The sequence below is a fragment of the Haliotis rubra genome, unplaced genomic scaffold (assembly GCF_003918875.1).
Source record: "Haliotis rubra isolate DU_JTF1 unplaced genomic scaffold, ASM391887v1 Scf251, whole genome shotgun sequence".
In the NCBI taxonomy this organism is placed as follows: domain Eukaryota; kingdom Metazoa; phylum Mollusca; class Gastropoda; order Lepetellida; family Haliotidae; genus Haliotis; species Haliotis rubra.
The window spans coordinates 293,494-307,824 of record NW_025766570.1 but is presented as its reverse complement, the minus strand read 5'-3'; the positions used below and the strand labels follow the sequence as shown (position 1 = coordinate 307,824).

At 38.0% G+C, this 14,331-nt stretch overlaps 1 protein-coding gene across 1 annotated transcript in view; it reads right to left on the bottom strand.

Moving 5' to 3' along the window:
* Nucleotides 1-14,331, bottom strand: part of LOC124279515 (unconventional myosin-VIIa-like) — a 754,149-nt gene that overhangs the window by 668,982 nt on the left and 70,836 nt on the right. The window contains exons 4-5 of the mRNA XM_046715341.1: nt 12,493-12,636; nt 230-338 (exon numbers count right to left, since the gene is read on the bottom strand). Of these exons, the coding sequence (XP_046571297.1) occupies nt 230-338; nt 12,493-12,636 (253 nt within the window). The remainder of the gene's footprint in view (nt 1-229; nt 339-12,492; nt 12,637-14,331) is intronic.

Below are 14,331 nucleotides of genomic sequence, written 5' to 3'. Positions count from 1 at the left end.
TGCAGTAGAGTGTATGAGCGAGTTTAGTTTCATGCTGCTTTTATTAATATTCCTGCAATATTATGGCGATGGACACCAGAAATGGACTTTACACATTGTACCTATCTGGGGATTGACCAAGGTATTTGGCATGACAAGCAAACGCTTTTACGACAAGGCTACCCCACCACCCCTTAGAAGAATGTAATATTGAATACATTGCCATCAGTCTAAGCAAATACCATCTTACCAAAAGCCTCTAAAACTGTGTTTGCTTCCAAAATTTGCTGCTCAGTCCAGAATGATGTGTGGTTAGTCACAGAACACAGATATTGAAGGATGAACTTGGTACTCTCAGTCTGCAACACAGGAAATCAGTATATATAATCATTTAAAGAAATATACACACAAAAGTTGCATACATATGGTTGAAAAAGGCCCCGGAATGCATAACAATTTCTTGCAACCCTGTCAGAAACACTTGAAGAATTCTAATTGTCAGATATATTCCCTTTACCTCTGTTACCTTATACGACAACAATGATGATGATGATGATAATAATAATAATAATAATAATAATGATAATAATAACCCGAACCATCTCTGCTGCATACTATCTTTTATCTGTAAAACATAATAATAATAATAATAATAATAATAATAATAATAATAATAATAATGTACAGAGAGCAGAAGGGAGCAAGAAAGGGATGTTGGGGGTGCAAGGATCAACTTCTTGTACAGAAATGATTTTGGAAGAGGCTAAAACATATCACCGCAACCTCTCCATGTGCTGGATTGACTACAAGAAAGCATATGACTCTGTCCCTCATGAATTGATTCTGAAGTCTCTTCATTGTATTGACCTCCCGGGAGCGACTACTTGATTTACTCAAGTCTTTAATGAGTTGCTGGTCGACTCAACTTGAGATGTACTCGCAAGGGCAGGTGCAGACTTCGGAATCTATTCCAATCAGAAGGGGAATTTTCCAGGGGGGCTCCTTCAGTCCTTTGCTTTTTTTGTTTGTCTCTAAATCCTTTGAGCTTTCTGCTCAACAGAGAGGAGGGTTACCATCCCGGACCTCCTCAGCACAGATCCCCAACACCGCTTACTTATCTTCTTTACATGGATGACATCGAGGTCCTTGCCAAAGGAGATACCAATTTGAAAGAACAGGTTCTCCTTGTCGAGTCCTTTTCTAATAATATTGGCATGACATTTGGACTTGACAAATGTAATACTCTTCATTTGAAACGTGGCAAGGCAGTTAATGGTGGATCTGTCAAGTTACAGGGGGGAGGAGTTATTGAGCATCTTGTGGAAGATCAGGCCTACACCTATCTTGGAATGCAAGTTCGAGACAAGCTCCAGAGTGCCCAAATTCAAGCCAAACTTCGGGCCGAGTACAAATCTTGCTTAAAGAAAATCTGGGGCTCAGAGCTAAATGCTCGAACTAAGTCAAAGCCGCCAATACTTTTGCTGTGCCAGTCCTTTCCTTTGGAGTAGTTGATTGGACAAAACAAGATATCCAGAGTCTTGACCGCCTGACCAGAAGGATCATGTCTGATAACAGAGCCCACCACCCTTGTTCCTCTCTTAACCGTTTATATATACCAATCAATTCTGGAGGTCGGGGTTTGATTAATGTGGAGGCTCTTCATGATAGAATTTTATTATGTACTTTTGCACATATTTATTTATCGGATGATCCTCTGGTGATGCATGTCAAGACTCATGATGAAAGCAAGGAATTCCACAGCTATTTTAAGCATGCCAAGGTTGTTGGACAGAATCTGAAATTTGAGGTTGATTTTGCTGATGGCATTGTACTGCTGGATGGTACAGCGATGGGAGTAAACCAGGTGAAGTTATTCACTAAGTCTGCCCAGAGTCGGTCTTTTGTGAAGAAGCTTTCTGAGAAGCCATTGCATCGTGTGTACATGCAGTTTGTGGAACAGAATAGTAATCCCACCGACTCCTTCGCCTGGATGAAGTCGGCTGGTCTTAAATGTGAAACTGAGGGCTTCCTTTTTGCTGCTCAGGACCAGTCACTTCCCACTCGTAATCGCCAAAATGTGATTCTTAAAGAAAATATCAATATGAAATGTCGACTATGTAATGAATTTACAGAGACTGTCCAACATCTTGTCAGTGGATGCCCTTCTTTGGCACAAACAGCATATCTTAAACGACATGATGGCATGGCTCGTTGCTTTTACTTCCGTCACCGCCGTGTCTGTGGCTTTGACTCCGAGGTCCATCCATGGTACGACCCTGAACATGTCCAAGGCGTCATGGAAAATGATGCTTTCAAACTTCTGTGGAACAGGCCTATGTACACCCTCAGAAGAATTCCTGTCAACAAACCTGATCTTGTTCTTTTTGATAAAGCCAATGAATTTATTTATATCATTGAATTTTCTGTCCCTTTTGACAGCAATGTGATTGGCAAGATTCAGGAAAAGCATGATAAATATGCGGACCTCGCCTTTGAAATGTCTCGCTTGCATCCCAAGTACACTGTCGTCAGGCTCCCCATTGTCCTCGGTGCCCTTGGTTTGGTACCTCCTGATCTCTTGGTGCAGATCAGAAGAGTGCCCGTGTTTTCCACCAGGAGCACAGCCCTTCTGACACTTTGGGTAATGCAGAAGGCTGCAGTGTTGGGGAGTCTACATATTCTCCGGAAAGTTCTTGCTGGGTTCGACTTGGCAGCGTTTCATGGGAGAGTCCCATTCGCTGTCTGGGCTGCGTGTAGAGAGGGCAAGGGCCCTGAGCTGATGATGAGCCTTACCAGCCTGACTGTGCCAGGATCACCCGAACCCTCTCTGCTGCATTTTCATCTTTAATCTGTAAAGCATAATAATAATAATAATTTATTTATTAAGGTTATTGAACTTTCTTCCCCTTTTGACAGCAATGTGATAGGCACGGTTCAGTAAAAGGTTCATAAAAAATATTTTATCCTGAAACTTGTTTCTGATTCCACATGTTTAGTATGAATACAATTTTTATAGTCAATTGTTTTGTGATGTGTATCTTCCTAGTGGCCGTCCAAATACTAATCATGGGAGTCAACTCCCCTATTAAAAGCATGGGAAAAACTGATATTTTTTCCTTGGCAAAGGATGGACTTGGGAAACCAAACTAAATAGTCATTGAAGGTCCTGATAAACCTCCCACAAATAAAAGGTATAAAAGATGCTTATCGTCAAGTTGACATGATCTGTTCCGGCAAAAGAGTCTGTGGAGATGCTTGTGTCAGAGCATAGGATCTTATTTTGTGTTGACGTAAGGATCATCAGCTGAAGGCTGATCCTCAATCATGTAGAAAAATGTAAATGTTTTCTGATCCAAGTCGTGACTATGCTCTTGGTAATATGATTGTCTGAATGTGGCAAATGCCATTCAAGTACTTTAACTTTTCATAGCACCCTGTTCGGTAATTCGCAATCCAACGTAGAGGAAAGAGCTGGGATAGTGAAAGATCGTAGTCCCAAAAATCCCATCAATGTCTTTGGATTCTTCGCGATGAACCCTTGGAGTGCTCCATTTACGACTGAAGATGGATCTATTATAAAGGCGACCACGGCCATACACATGTATAGTTCTAATGTCATAGGAAAAGGTTCAAAACGATGATAACCTGATAAGATCACTCAAAAACCTCATTTCTGAGATAAGCATTGTCTCAGGATACTCTTGATCTCAAAGGAAAGGAGCATGCTGGTAAGTGTCATGTATGACTCACGTGTTTGGTGAGGACAGAAGGCATTCTTTTGTGCCGTGAAAAAGATTCACTGCTAGAGTCGGTTCCATTTTAAGTCATACAAGGCAGATGTTGAAGCTTGGACTGAGCATTGAGGACACATCTTGTTAAAAACCTGCTGATGCGAGATGTTGTTGGATAGTTTCCACATTTCTACATGGTACTGTTCCAGGTTGTAAATGGCATCTTCAGATGTCCGAGTAGAGCTGGCCAGAGGGACAGACAAAGAGGTTGATTTTTCAGCAGTGAGAGGAGAGTACAGTGTCAGTGTCATCTGATGATTCCTCATCTTGGTTAGGACTTGTTTGATTGTGTCTGGCAGTAATGGTTCACTTGAGAGTGTCCAAAAGATCGCCATGAGGTCCTGAGAGGGGGTTATCCCCGAGCCAGTTGATGCAAGCTAAAACTGTAGAATTGTCTGTGGCAACAGTAAGTGAGTTTGGTTTTACGCCGCACTCAGCAATATTCCAGCTATATGGTGGGTCTGTGGCAACAAGTATGGATGAGTTCTGTAGGTGTAGTGTCCAGTGATGAATAGCCAGAACAGCCTTCATCTCCAAAATGTTGATATGAACTGGAGAATTGGAAGCTGACAGGGGTAATGGAGGCGTAGAACGATTTGATATGCAACTAGTGGGGCTTAACATATTCAATGAAATATATTTTACGTGAGTAATTATTAAATATGAGGTTGGAAATCTGAGGGCACAATCCTGTGAGGAAATGGGTGTCTACCTTTGATGGTGGCGATATTTTATTTTGATATTAAAAATATTTTTCGAACTGAAGAGAGGGAAGTACGTTGCCAACCTTTGCTCGCTTCGCTCGCATATAGGAAGACTGATCATTTTTCTCTCTGTTGCACAATCCTATTAGCGTTACAGTTTGCCTGTGCCTAGATACACATGGTGTTAGGCAGTCCAGTTTCTACATCTGAGATTATGTCATACTAAATTTATAACTATTGTCAATCCAAAGTGACATCTGCAGCAGAGCTTGTGCTCAAAGTTAGCATTAGTATTAGTACCAGTTATTAGTATAGAGTGTATATAGTATTGGCATTGGCATTAGTATTAGTATTAGTACCAGTTATTAGTATATAGTGTATATAGCATTGGTATGGGCATTAGTATTAGTGTTAGTATTAGTACCAGTTATTAGTATATAGTGTATATAGCATTGGTATGGGCATTAGTATTAGTGTTAGTATTAGTACCAGTTATTAGTATATAGTGTATATAGCATTGGTATTGGTATTAGTGCATTAGTATTAGTGTTAGTATTAGTACCAGTTATTAGTATATAGTGTATATAGCATTGGTATGGGCATTAGTATTAGTGTTAGTATTAGTACCAGTTATTAGTATATAGTGTATATAGCATTGGTATGGGCATTAGTATTAGTGTTAGTATTAGTACCAGTTATTAGTATATAGTGTATATAGCATTGGTATGGGCATTAGTATTAGTGTTAGTATTAGTACCAGTTATTAGTATATAGTGTATATAGCATTGGTATGGGCATTAGTATTAGTGTTAGTATTAGTACCAGTTATTAGTATATAGTGTATATAGTATTGGTATTGGCATTAGCATTAGTGTTAGTATTAGTACCAGTTATTAGTATATAGTGTATATAGCATTGGTATGGGCATTAGCATTAGTGTTAGTATTAGTACCAGTTATTAGTATATAGTGTATATAGCATTGGTATGGGCATTAGCATTAGTGTTAGTATTAGTACCAGTTATTAGTATATAGTGTATATAGCATTGGTATGGGCATTAGTATTAGTGTTAGTATTAGTACCAGTTATTAGTATATAGTGTATATAGTATTGGTATTGGCATTAGTATTAGTGTTAGTATTAGTACCAGTTATTAGTATATAGTGTATATAATATTGGTATTGGCATTAGTATTAGTGTTAGTATTAGTACCAGTTATTAGTATATATAGCATTGGTATTGGCATTAGTATTAGTGTTAGTATTAGTACCAGTTATTAGTATATAGTGTATATAGCATTGGTATGGGCATTAGCATTAGTTATTAGCTATTGATATTAGTTAGCATTATGTGGGTGAAGGATTTTAATTAAGAGGTGATACTACACCTTACATATTTTAACTTGGTTATGTCACTTCCTTTTGTTTAAACCAGGGCAAATGTTCTGGTGGGTGGCTGACCCTATTGTTCTTAGCTTGCATGCTCTTTATAGTCCATTTGGTTCAAAATTGGACCGATGAATTGCAATCTAACTCGAAAACTAATATACATATAATACTAAATGAAACACTGATCAGGATTAAAATATCAGACCAACTCTATGAGGTTTTGGCAGAATTTATGTTCTAACAAGAAAAAATTGTGTCCAGGGACACGGATGCCCCCGCTGACATTCATAAGACATATAAAGATCAATAATTGAACAAAATTCACGAACAAGTTCAATAAACATCTATGCAACTATGACATGCACACCTTTCGAGTCTCAATGAAACACATGGATAAGCTTAATCAATTCTGTTGAGCAGTTTTTGTGGAGAAGTGGATAGACTTAATCCCCTATTTCACTATCATCAGAGAGAAATTCAGGAAAATTTATCTAAGTTCAAAATTCTCTATACATACAAAAAATTATAAAATACGAAAACAAAATATGAAATGCACACCTTTAGAGTCTCTATAAAAGACATATGTAAGCTAAATGAGTTTTGTGCAGTGGTTTTTGAGGAGAAGTGGATAAAGTACACCCCCTGTTGTATGGGACGAACCGGATGAATAGAGCCAATTCAAGTTCAAACATCTGTAGAAGTGACAAAATTAAGAAATTGGATGAACAAGGTATGAGACGGATACCTTTAGAGTCCCAATGAAAGACACATAGAAGGCCAATTCTGTTGAGCAGCTTTTGTGGAGAAGTTAATAGACTACATCCCCTATAACACTATCATCATAGAGGAATTCCGCAAAATGTACCTAAGTTCAAATGTCTCTAAACTTACAAAAAAAACCAATAAATAAAAAAACAAAATATGAGATGCACACCATTAGAGTCCCAAGAAAGCCCATGTATAAGTTAATTGAATTCCACAGAGCGGTTATGGTGGAGAAGTGGATAGAATACATTCCCTGTTTCGTACGGATGGACGGACGGACGGACACTGAGGGTAACCCTATATGCCCCTGCCATATATGGCGGGGGCATAAAAATAACAAAGTTGTTTAACTAAGCATCATTAAAATTTTGACACAGTTCACTATTTGTTACGAGGGAGGAGTGCAAAGAGAGGAACAGCCAGGTGTGAGAGAAAGGATGGAGCCGGCACAGCACAGGTAAATGAATCAATTACTTTGTCGGCACTTGTGCGCGTGCTTCACGTACACCAGGCTGTTCCTCTCTTTGCACTTCTCCCTCATTTTAATGATACTTTGTTAATGTGTTTGTTAAACAACTTATTTATTTTTCGGACAGAAATTCTACAAAAAATCACAGAGTTGGTCTGATGTTTTGATTCTGATAGTTTTCGAGTTAGATTGCAATTCATCGGTCCAATTTTGAACTAAACGGACTATAGCCCTCACTTGCACCTCAGTCACTGGACAGACAAGTCACCAACAGACTGCAGCAAGTTTAATACAGTAGAATACTTTTATAACGAACTGTTTTAAAAGTCCCGAATAAACCTTATATTATCATATGAAAAAGTGAATAGTGAACTACGGATATAACGAACTAATTTTCGTGGTCCCTTGGAGTTCATTATAAAGGTATTCTACTGTATTTTCAATTAATTCACTACTGCCAAGGTATGTTTGTTTAATTAAATACATAAACATATATGTGTATATAATTTCATAAATAAATTATATATAAATTATATAAACATTATATTAAGTATGCTAAATAAGGTAATGTGTACATTTGTGAGAGATTTAGTAAAAGGAAAAATCTCCTTGAGAGGCAGGTATTTGAATGAGTATTTTTATTTATAAGTTAATGAAGCTTTCATCATGTATGTGTTGTGTATGTATGTGTAATTATAATGGTATTAGGATGTTTGGTATTTTACTGTGTGCTTTGCCAGAACAGTAATTCTGATTTGATGATAATATCTACATGTGTAAGGACATTGTGCAGGGAAGTTAGTTTTGAACTATTTCCATATTTGTAGGTACTGTTGGAGTCAAGTCACTGTAGCCTTCTCCATGTAGTCGTTCATAATGTGACCTACACCTAGAGGCAATACTTCTGGTATGTTTGCATATTATCATCATGTAAAAATATAGAACTATCTATTGATGACGTTTTACACGCAGTAAGATCTGGATAACTGATTCAGGTGGTATCTTACTTGTCAGCACCGTGTAGTCAGATGCTTCACTGTGTCGCAAGGCCAGTATTATAACACCATGTAATGATTCTATATCTACCGTCTTCATTTAATGACGCATATGATGTATGTGTTATCCATTCTTTTGTTTGCAAGCCAAATGAATTATCATGCTCTGATTATATTTTTATTATTATGATTATTGTGTATTTCAGGGTGTGATAATAAATAATGAAATAATACCCAGTCGTCGAATAAAGAGAATCACACCCGTAGCCATGTTGTCATCTTCATTCAAGATGAAGCCATAAAGCTGCTACACAAATAATGAAATAAAATGAATGACACATATAATCTCCACGAAGAGAAATTTCGCATAATGGCAATGCTAAATAATGGATGACAAGATAAAGTCATCAATATCCCCCTCAATGGCAAAATACTCTTCATGATTATGTCTTCGAGTTATGATTATGTCAAATATTTAGGTGTGTAAATAGAAAAGTGGAAGGAGAGTATTGAAAGGTTTTTAAAGTTCTGCTCCAAAAAGTTATATCACCATTTTCAGTCTATGTCAAACTTGTTGCCATGGAAATGCCAAAAATATTTTATTCAGAAATCCAAAACTACCAAAAGGCACCAGTACACTACCAGATCTATGTATGTGCCAAGTTTGGTGAAGAAACATTAAACGGTTTTAGAGTTCTGCTCCGAAAAAGTGCACTACCACCAATTTCAGGCTAAGTCCAACTTGTTGCCATGGAAATGCCAAAAATATTTTATTCAGAATTCCAAAACTACCAAAAGGCACCAGTACACCCCCAGATCTATCTATGTGCCAAGTTTGGTGAAGAAATAGTGAACGGTTTTAGAGTTCTGCTCCGGAAAAGACAAATGTGCACGGAAGGACGGACGGACGGACGCACGCACGGACGGACGGAGTCCATTTTAATACCCCCTGCAAAACATGTTGCGGGGAATAAAAATGTAATTAAGCTAGGTTACTAGGATCCCATGAAGTCCGTGGATTCAGGGTGGGAAATGCTAATAGTGAATGAACAAGAATTACATACATAAAGGGAAAATAGATATAAGTACTTATGTTATGTAATTAGGATACCATGGAGTCTGCAGACTTTGGAAGTCCCAAGGGTGGGAAGACCCTAAGTACAACAAACTAAGTTGACTATGAAGATTACGGCATGGATAAAATATACAAAAACATGAAAATGTAACAAGAAGACAAAGTCATCAATATCCCCCTCAATGGGAAATACTCTTCATGATTATGTCTACGAGTTATGATTATGTCAAATATTTAGGTGTGTATATAGAAAAGTGGAAGGAGAGTATTGAAAGGTTTTTAAAGTTCTGCTCCAGATAGGAGCACTATCACCAATTTCAGTCTATGTCAAACTATGCCAAAAATATTTTATTCAGAATTCCAAAACTACCAAAAGGCACCAGTACACCACCGGACCAATCTATGTGCCAAGTTTGGTGAAGAAATAGTGAACGGTTTTAGAGTTCTGCTCCGGAAAAGACAAATGTGCACGTACAGACGGAGTCCATTTTAATACCCCCTGCAAAACGCGTTGCGGGGGATAACAATAGGAAACATGAGAGGATATGTAAGGATATTGCCTGGATATTCTGGCTTATGCGGGTCTGCAGACCCAAAATCTTAGGTTAAATATGGGTAATAAGAGAGCACCGAACCAATATAATGGGTGGGAGGGTGGGTTTGGAATATCGTTTTGAGAAAGCTGTTCTTACGACAGACGTTTGGAGAAAAAAGAAGTTAGGGAATTGTGGGATGTAAACAAGGAGTGCGCATGACCGGATGTACTTATTGGAATGTTGCGCTTAATAGAATGTACCAGCAGGGGAGATGACAATGCCAGACAAGCAAGGCAACAAGCATTGTCACTAAGGTGACATAATCCCCCTCCGCAAATTATCAAATCAAACTTAAATAGTAAGGAAAGTTTAAGATGAAGTTAAATGTCAACAAAAACATGGCCAGTCAACCTCTCTGGATATCTTCTCTTTAGTTGTTCAAACACACAAATATTTTCAAGACTGACTTTGACCTTGACATGAATGTCATAGTGTATGAAATATGCAAAAATGGTAGTAAAGAAATCTTCAAAGTCTATGAAGAAAATCCAGTGAATGGATTTTGCGATAGCTTAAAATGCAGGTTAACATGCTGAAATCTTCAAAGTGCCGCCATGACCTTGAATTTACGTGAAGTTCACCAAAGTCGTCTGGGCCCTGCGCCGTCCCTAGATAAAGCTTGGTGTTGAATATGAAGAAAATCTAGTGAGCGGTTCTTGAGATATCTAGCTGACAAGAGTAAAACGTTAAAGTCCAATTGTGACCTTGAAATGAAGATCAAGATCACCAAACCTGACTTGGACCTTTCTTATACTGTGATGAATCTAGATACCAAATATGAAAAGAATCTAGTCAACGGTTTTTAAGATATTCCAATTCGTACGGAAGGACGGACGGACGGAGCCCAATACTATATCCCCCGCTTCGTGCTAAATGCGCGGCAGGGGATAATAAAAGTGGTAAATGTATCATGGGCCAAAAGGGGTTACCAGAAACAAGTACTAGATTGAAGATTGGTATTAAGACGTCTTATGTTTGCACAAACAAAAATATAAATTATCATTTTGATATCGGGATGTAGCGCATCAACCCCCTATTGTAGTAAGCTTCAAACGTATGTTCATACTTCTCAGTGTCAGGCTCACGATTCTGCACAATGTGGTCCCTAGTTGGACCAAAGAGGGTTTGTACTTTGTTGTCAACATGTCGTGCTACTGTTTCTCTTCAGTTTTGTAAATAAGTATTCACAAAGCGTCACATTCAACGTTAATATATTTGAGTGATTTAAAAAGTTGGCAAAACCTTTGTTCATTCTCCGTGAATTGCACCTCTAAGTGGTCATTTTCACCTTGTCTTTCCAAATTGCCTTTTTGTAATGTCTCAAACTTGTATTCACAGATTCCTGAGACAGACGTGTCAGTCCTCTCGTCATCTGTGTCCTCAGACATATTCTTCCTAGTTTGTATGTTTGTATGCCACTCCTTCACACCATATGTATGGTCATGTTCTCAGACGAAGATCCTCTAGTTTCATCTTACTTTTATGAAGTCATTAAATTAATATATTTCTTTCAGATATTTGTGTGATACCTTCCGAAAATTCCAACGTTTGAGTGAATGCTGTGTAAAAAGAAGTTAAAAAAGCAGGCAACATTGCGTTCTTATCAGAGAAGGAAACATGAACTTGCTTATAATTTCAACTGTGAATTGTACATCAGGAAGATTGTATCATTTTTCAGTTGTATTATTACCATGTATTTCAAACTATTCCATGCAATCCCAAACATTTTACATCATTTAAGAAAACAAAGCTTAAAGTGAGGTACAAACATCCGTCCGTCTTTGTTCTTGTAAGTTTCAAGAAGTCGCCTCCTGTGGACTTGAAACAGAAATCCCTGCCCTAAAAAGTGGATTGAGTTTGCACTCATTCACTTTATGGTGAAAGACAAAATGACCACTTAGATATGCAATTCACAGAGATTGATCAATGTTTTAAATGACCAAAATATATTTACGTTGAACGTGACGCTATGAATACTTTATTTACAAAACTGAAGAGAAACAGTAGCATGACATGTTGACAACAAAGTACAAACCCTCTTCGGTCGAACTAGGGACCGCATTGTGCAGAATCGTGAGCCTGACACTGACAAGTATGAACATACGTTTGAAGGTTACTACAATAGGGGGTTGATGCGCTACACCCCGATATCAAATTTTCAAGATTAGACTCACAAAGATGAAAAACAATATTTATCAAAGCCTGTTCGTCTCCATGTGCCGCCATCTTTGACGATTTTTATGCTATTTTGGGATGCTATGACTGCTGTTTTGGGATGCTATGACTGCCATTTTGTATGCTTGGCGACCGTTTGCGAGCGCTTTTGCAGCTGATACGCGAGTTTAGTTTCCATGATAAGGGTTAGTTTTCCATTGCAGATGCGTTTGTTTCAGTTTTAGAGGATATTGTTGCAGTTTTGGAAGTTTATTTTCCTATTTTGGTGATTTTTGTTCTGTTTTGGTGTATATGAGTTCAGTTTTGAGGATTTGTTCACCGTTTGTGTGGGAGGCCTGATATAGACGGGAATGTAATTTTGTGTTACCTGTTTGTAATTCGGTTATCACCCTGTCAATATCTTTAGACTTGGTAGATTTGTAGTTTGTTGAGTTATTTTTTTTCAGTAGATTTTTAGTTTAGAATTTGAATTTTGCACTAAGCAAAGAAAATCTCATGCCTCTTGCTATTGGAAAGGTACATTTCAAAACAAAAGGATAACAACAAAACACTCACCTTGCCAGCACCACTTTCCCCACTGATAATACACGACTGGTTGATGTCTGTTTCTTGAAGGTTTTGGATGGCTGCCTCTGCTATTGCAAAAATATGAGGCTCCACCTGGCTTATCTTCTTCTTACTGTATTGAGTGACGTTTTCCTGTTAACAAATAGTATCACAACATTCACAAAATGGCACATCTTCAAATTTCTTACACCAACCCGATGCAACTATATTCAAATTAACAAGGAGTTATTTTTTCTAACACTATATGGTGTCACAACTCTGTAGCTCACCTGTCCATGTAATGAAAATGATGCTGTAGGTACTGACATTCAAATATTTGCTAAAGTATCAACAACTAATAAACAAGTAACTAAACTTCCACGTTTCTAAATAAGAAAGAATAAATATACTGTTCCCAATGATTTTGAACAAAGCTTTCACCAAACCAGGAACCATACATGTCAAAGGTCACTATCCTCATTCTGGCATTTTGAATGCCCAAAACAAGGTCAAACATTTCAATGCTTGTAATGTATATGGGTACGAATATTATTTTATACTTGTCCTGAATCATGTTTCTCTCTTCTTTCCAAGAGATACTTATCCTGACTCGTACTCATTGCTTGAAATTTGAATTCATGATACATTTAGGTATCCCCATTGAGAACGTGAATCTTCTTTTTATCAGATGTACTGGGTACCACCCTTCCTTTTTGAGAAAAAAAAAGGAAGTAAATTTTATGGTTTTCGTAAAACAGGGGGCATGGATTTTTAGTCTGTTTTGGAGCATTAATGTCTACATGTCTACATGATGTTGGGTTAGTTACTTTCTTCTTGTTGGAGCTGTCAGTTGTTTGGCTACAACTGTTAGACCAAATTGATGAATGCCAGCAATATCTGAGATAGTTATTAGCAAAGACAGTGTCAGAAAAAGCCTTCCATAATAAATGTGACAGAGCAGTTGCCATACAAAGCTTACATAGATGTTCAGGCTCAGTGAGGATTAGAAGCTTGAGGATGATCTATCCTTGCTGCTTCATAAGCTGCTCTCCTCTAGAATTGGATAGTTGTTCTGGAGACTATTGAGACTAGCATGTAACCCTTTCTGACAATGTCGCCATTCTTCACCACTGGTTGATCGATGACTGTATTTGAAGGGCAAGGGATTTAATCTTCAAGATTTCAAGTCAATCAAAAATGGATAACTCTGTAACTGTAACCTCTGCTCCCTATTTCTCTTGGTCTGCCCTGCAGTTTACGAAAAATACGCAGTCCCGTCTTTTAATGAAGAAGATTGTTTTGAACCACTTTTTGATTTGCATGAAGAATACACACAACAAAGATTGTTGACAACTCCCAGGACTGATAATAATAAAGATATAGCCTGCTTGTTTTGCACTTAAACTCCATGCATTGCATGCTCAAAGTGCTAACAGGTGTCAGGGAAAAGGTTGGGTTTGAGTTCTGTGGGGAGAGAGTTCCAAAGATTGCTGTTTCAAAGTGAAATGATCTGTTGCCAAAAGTTTTCAGCTTATATGAGGGCACTTGAAGTTGAAGCTGGGTGCTGGACCGCAACAACCTTGCAGGGGTATACACAGAGACAAGGTCTTGCAGGTACTGTGGAGCTTTGCCATACACACACTGGTGGGTCAATACTAGCACTTTAAACTCAATCCACTGTTTGACAGGTAACCAGTGGAGCTATCTGAGTATTGGTGATGTGTGGGAGTCCCTCTTTGCTTGAACTACAATTCTGACAGCAGAATTTTGAATCTTCTGCAAGCACTGGATGTTATCTGCTGACGTTCAAATGAGGATGCTGTTGCAGTAGTCGAGTCGTGACAAGAT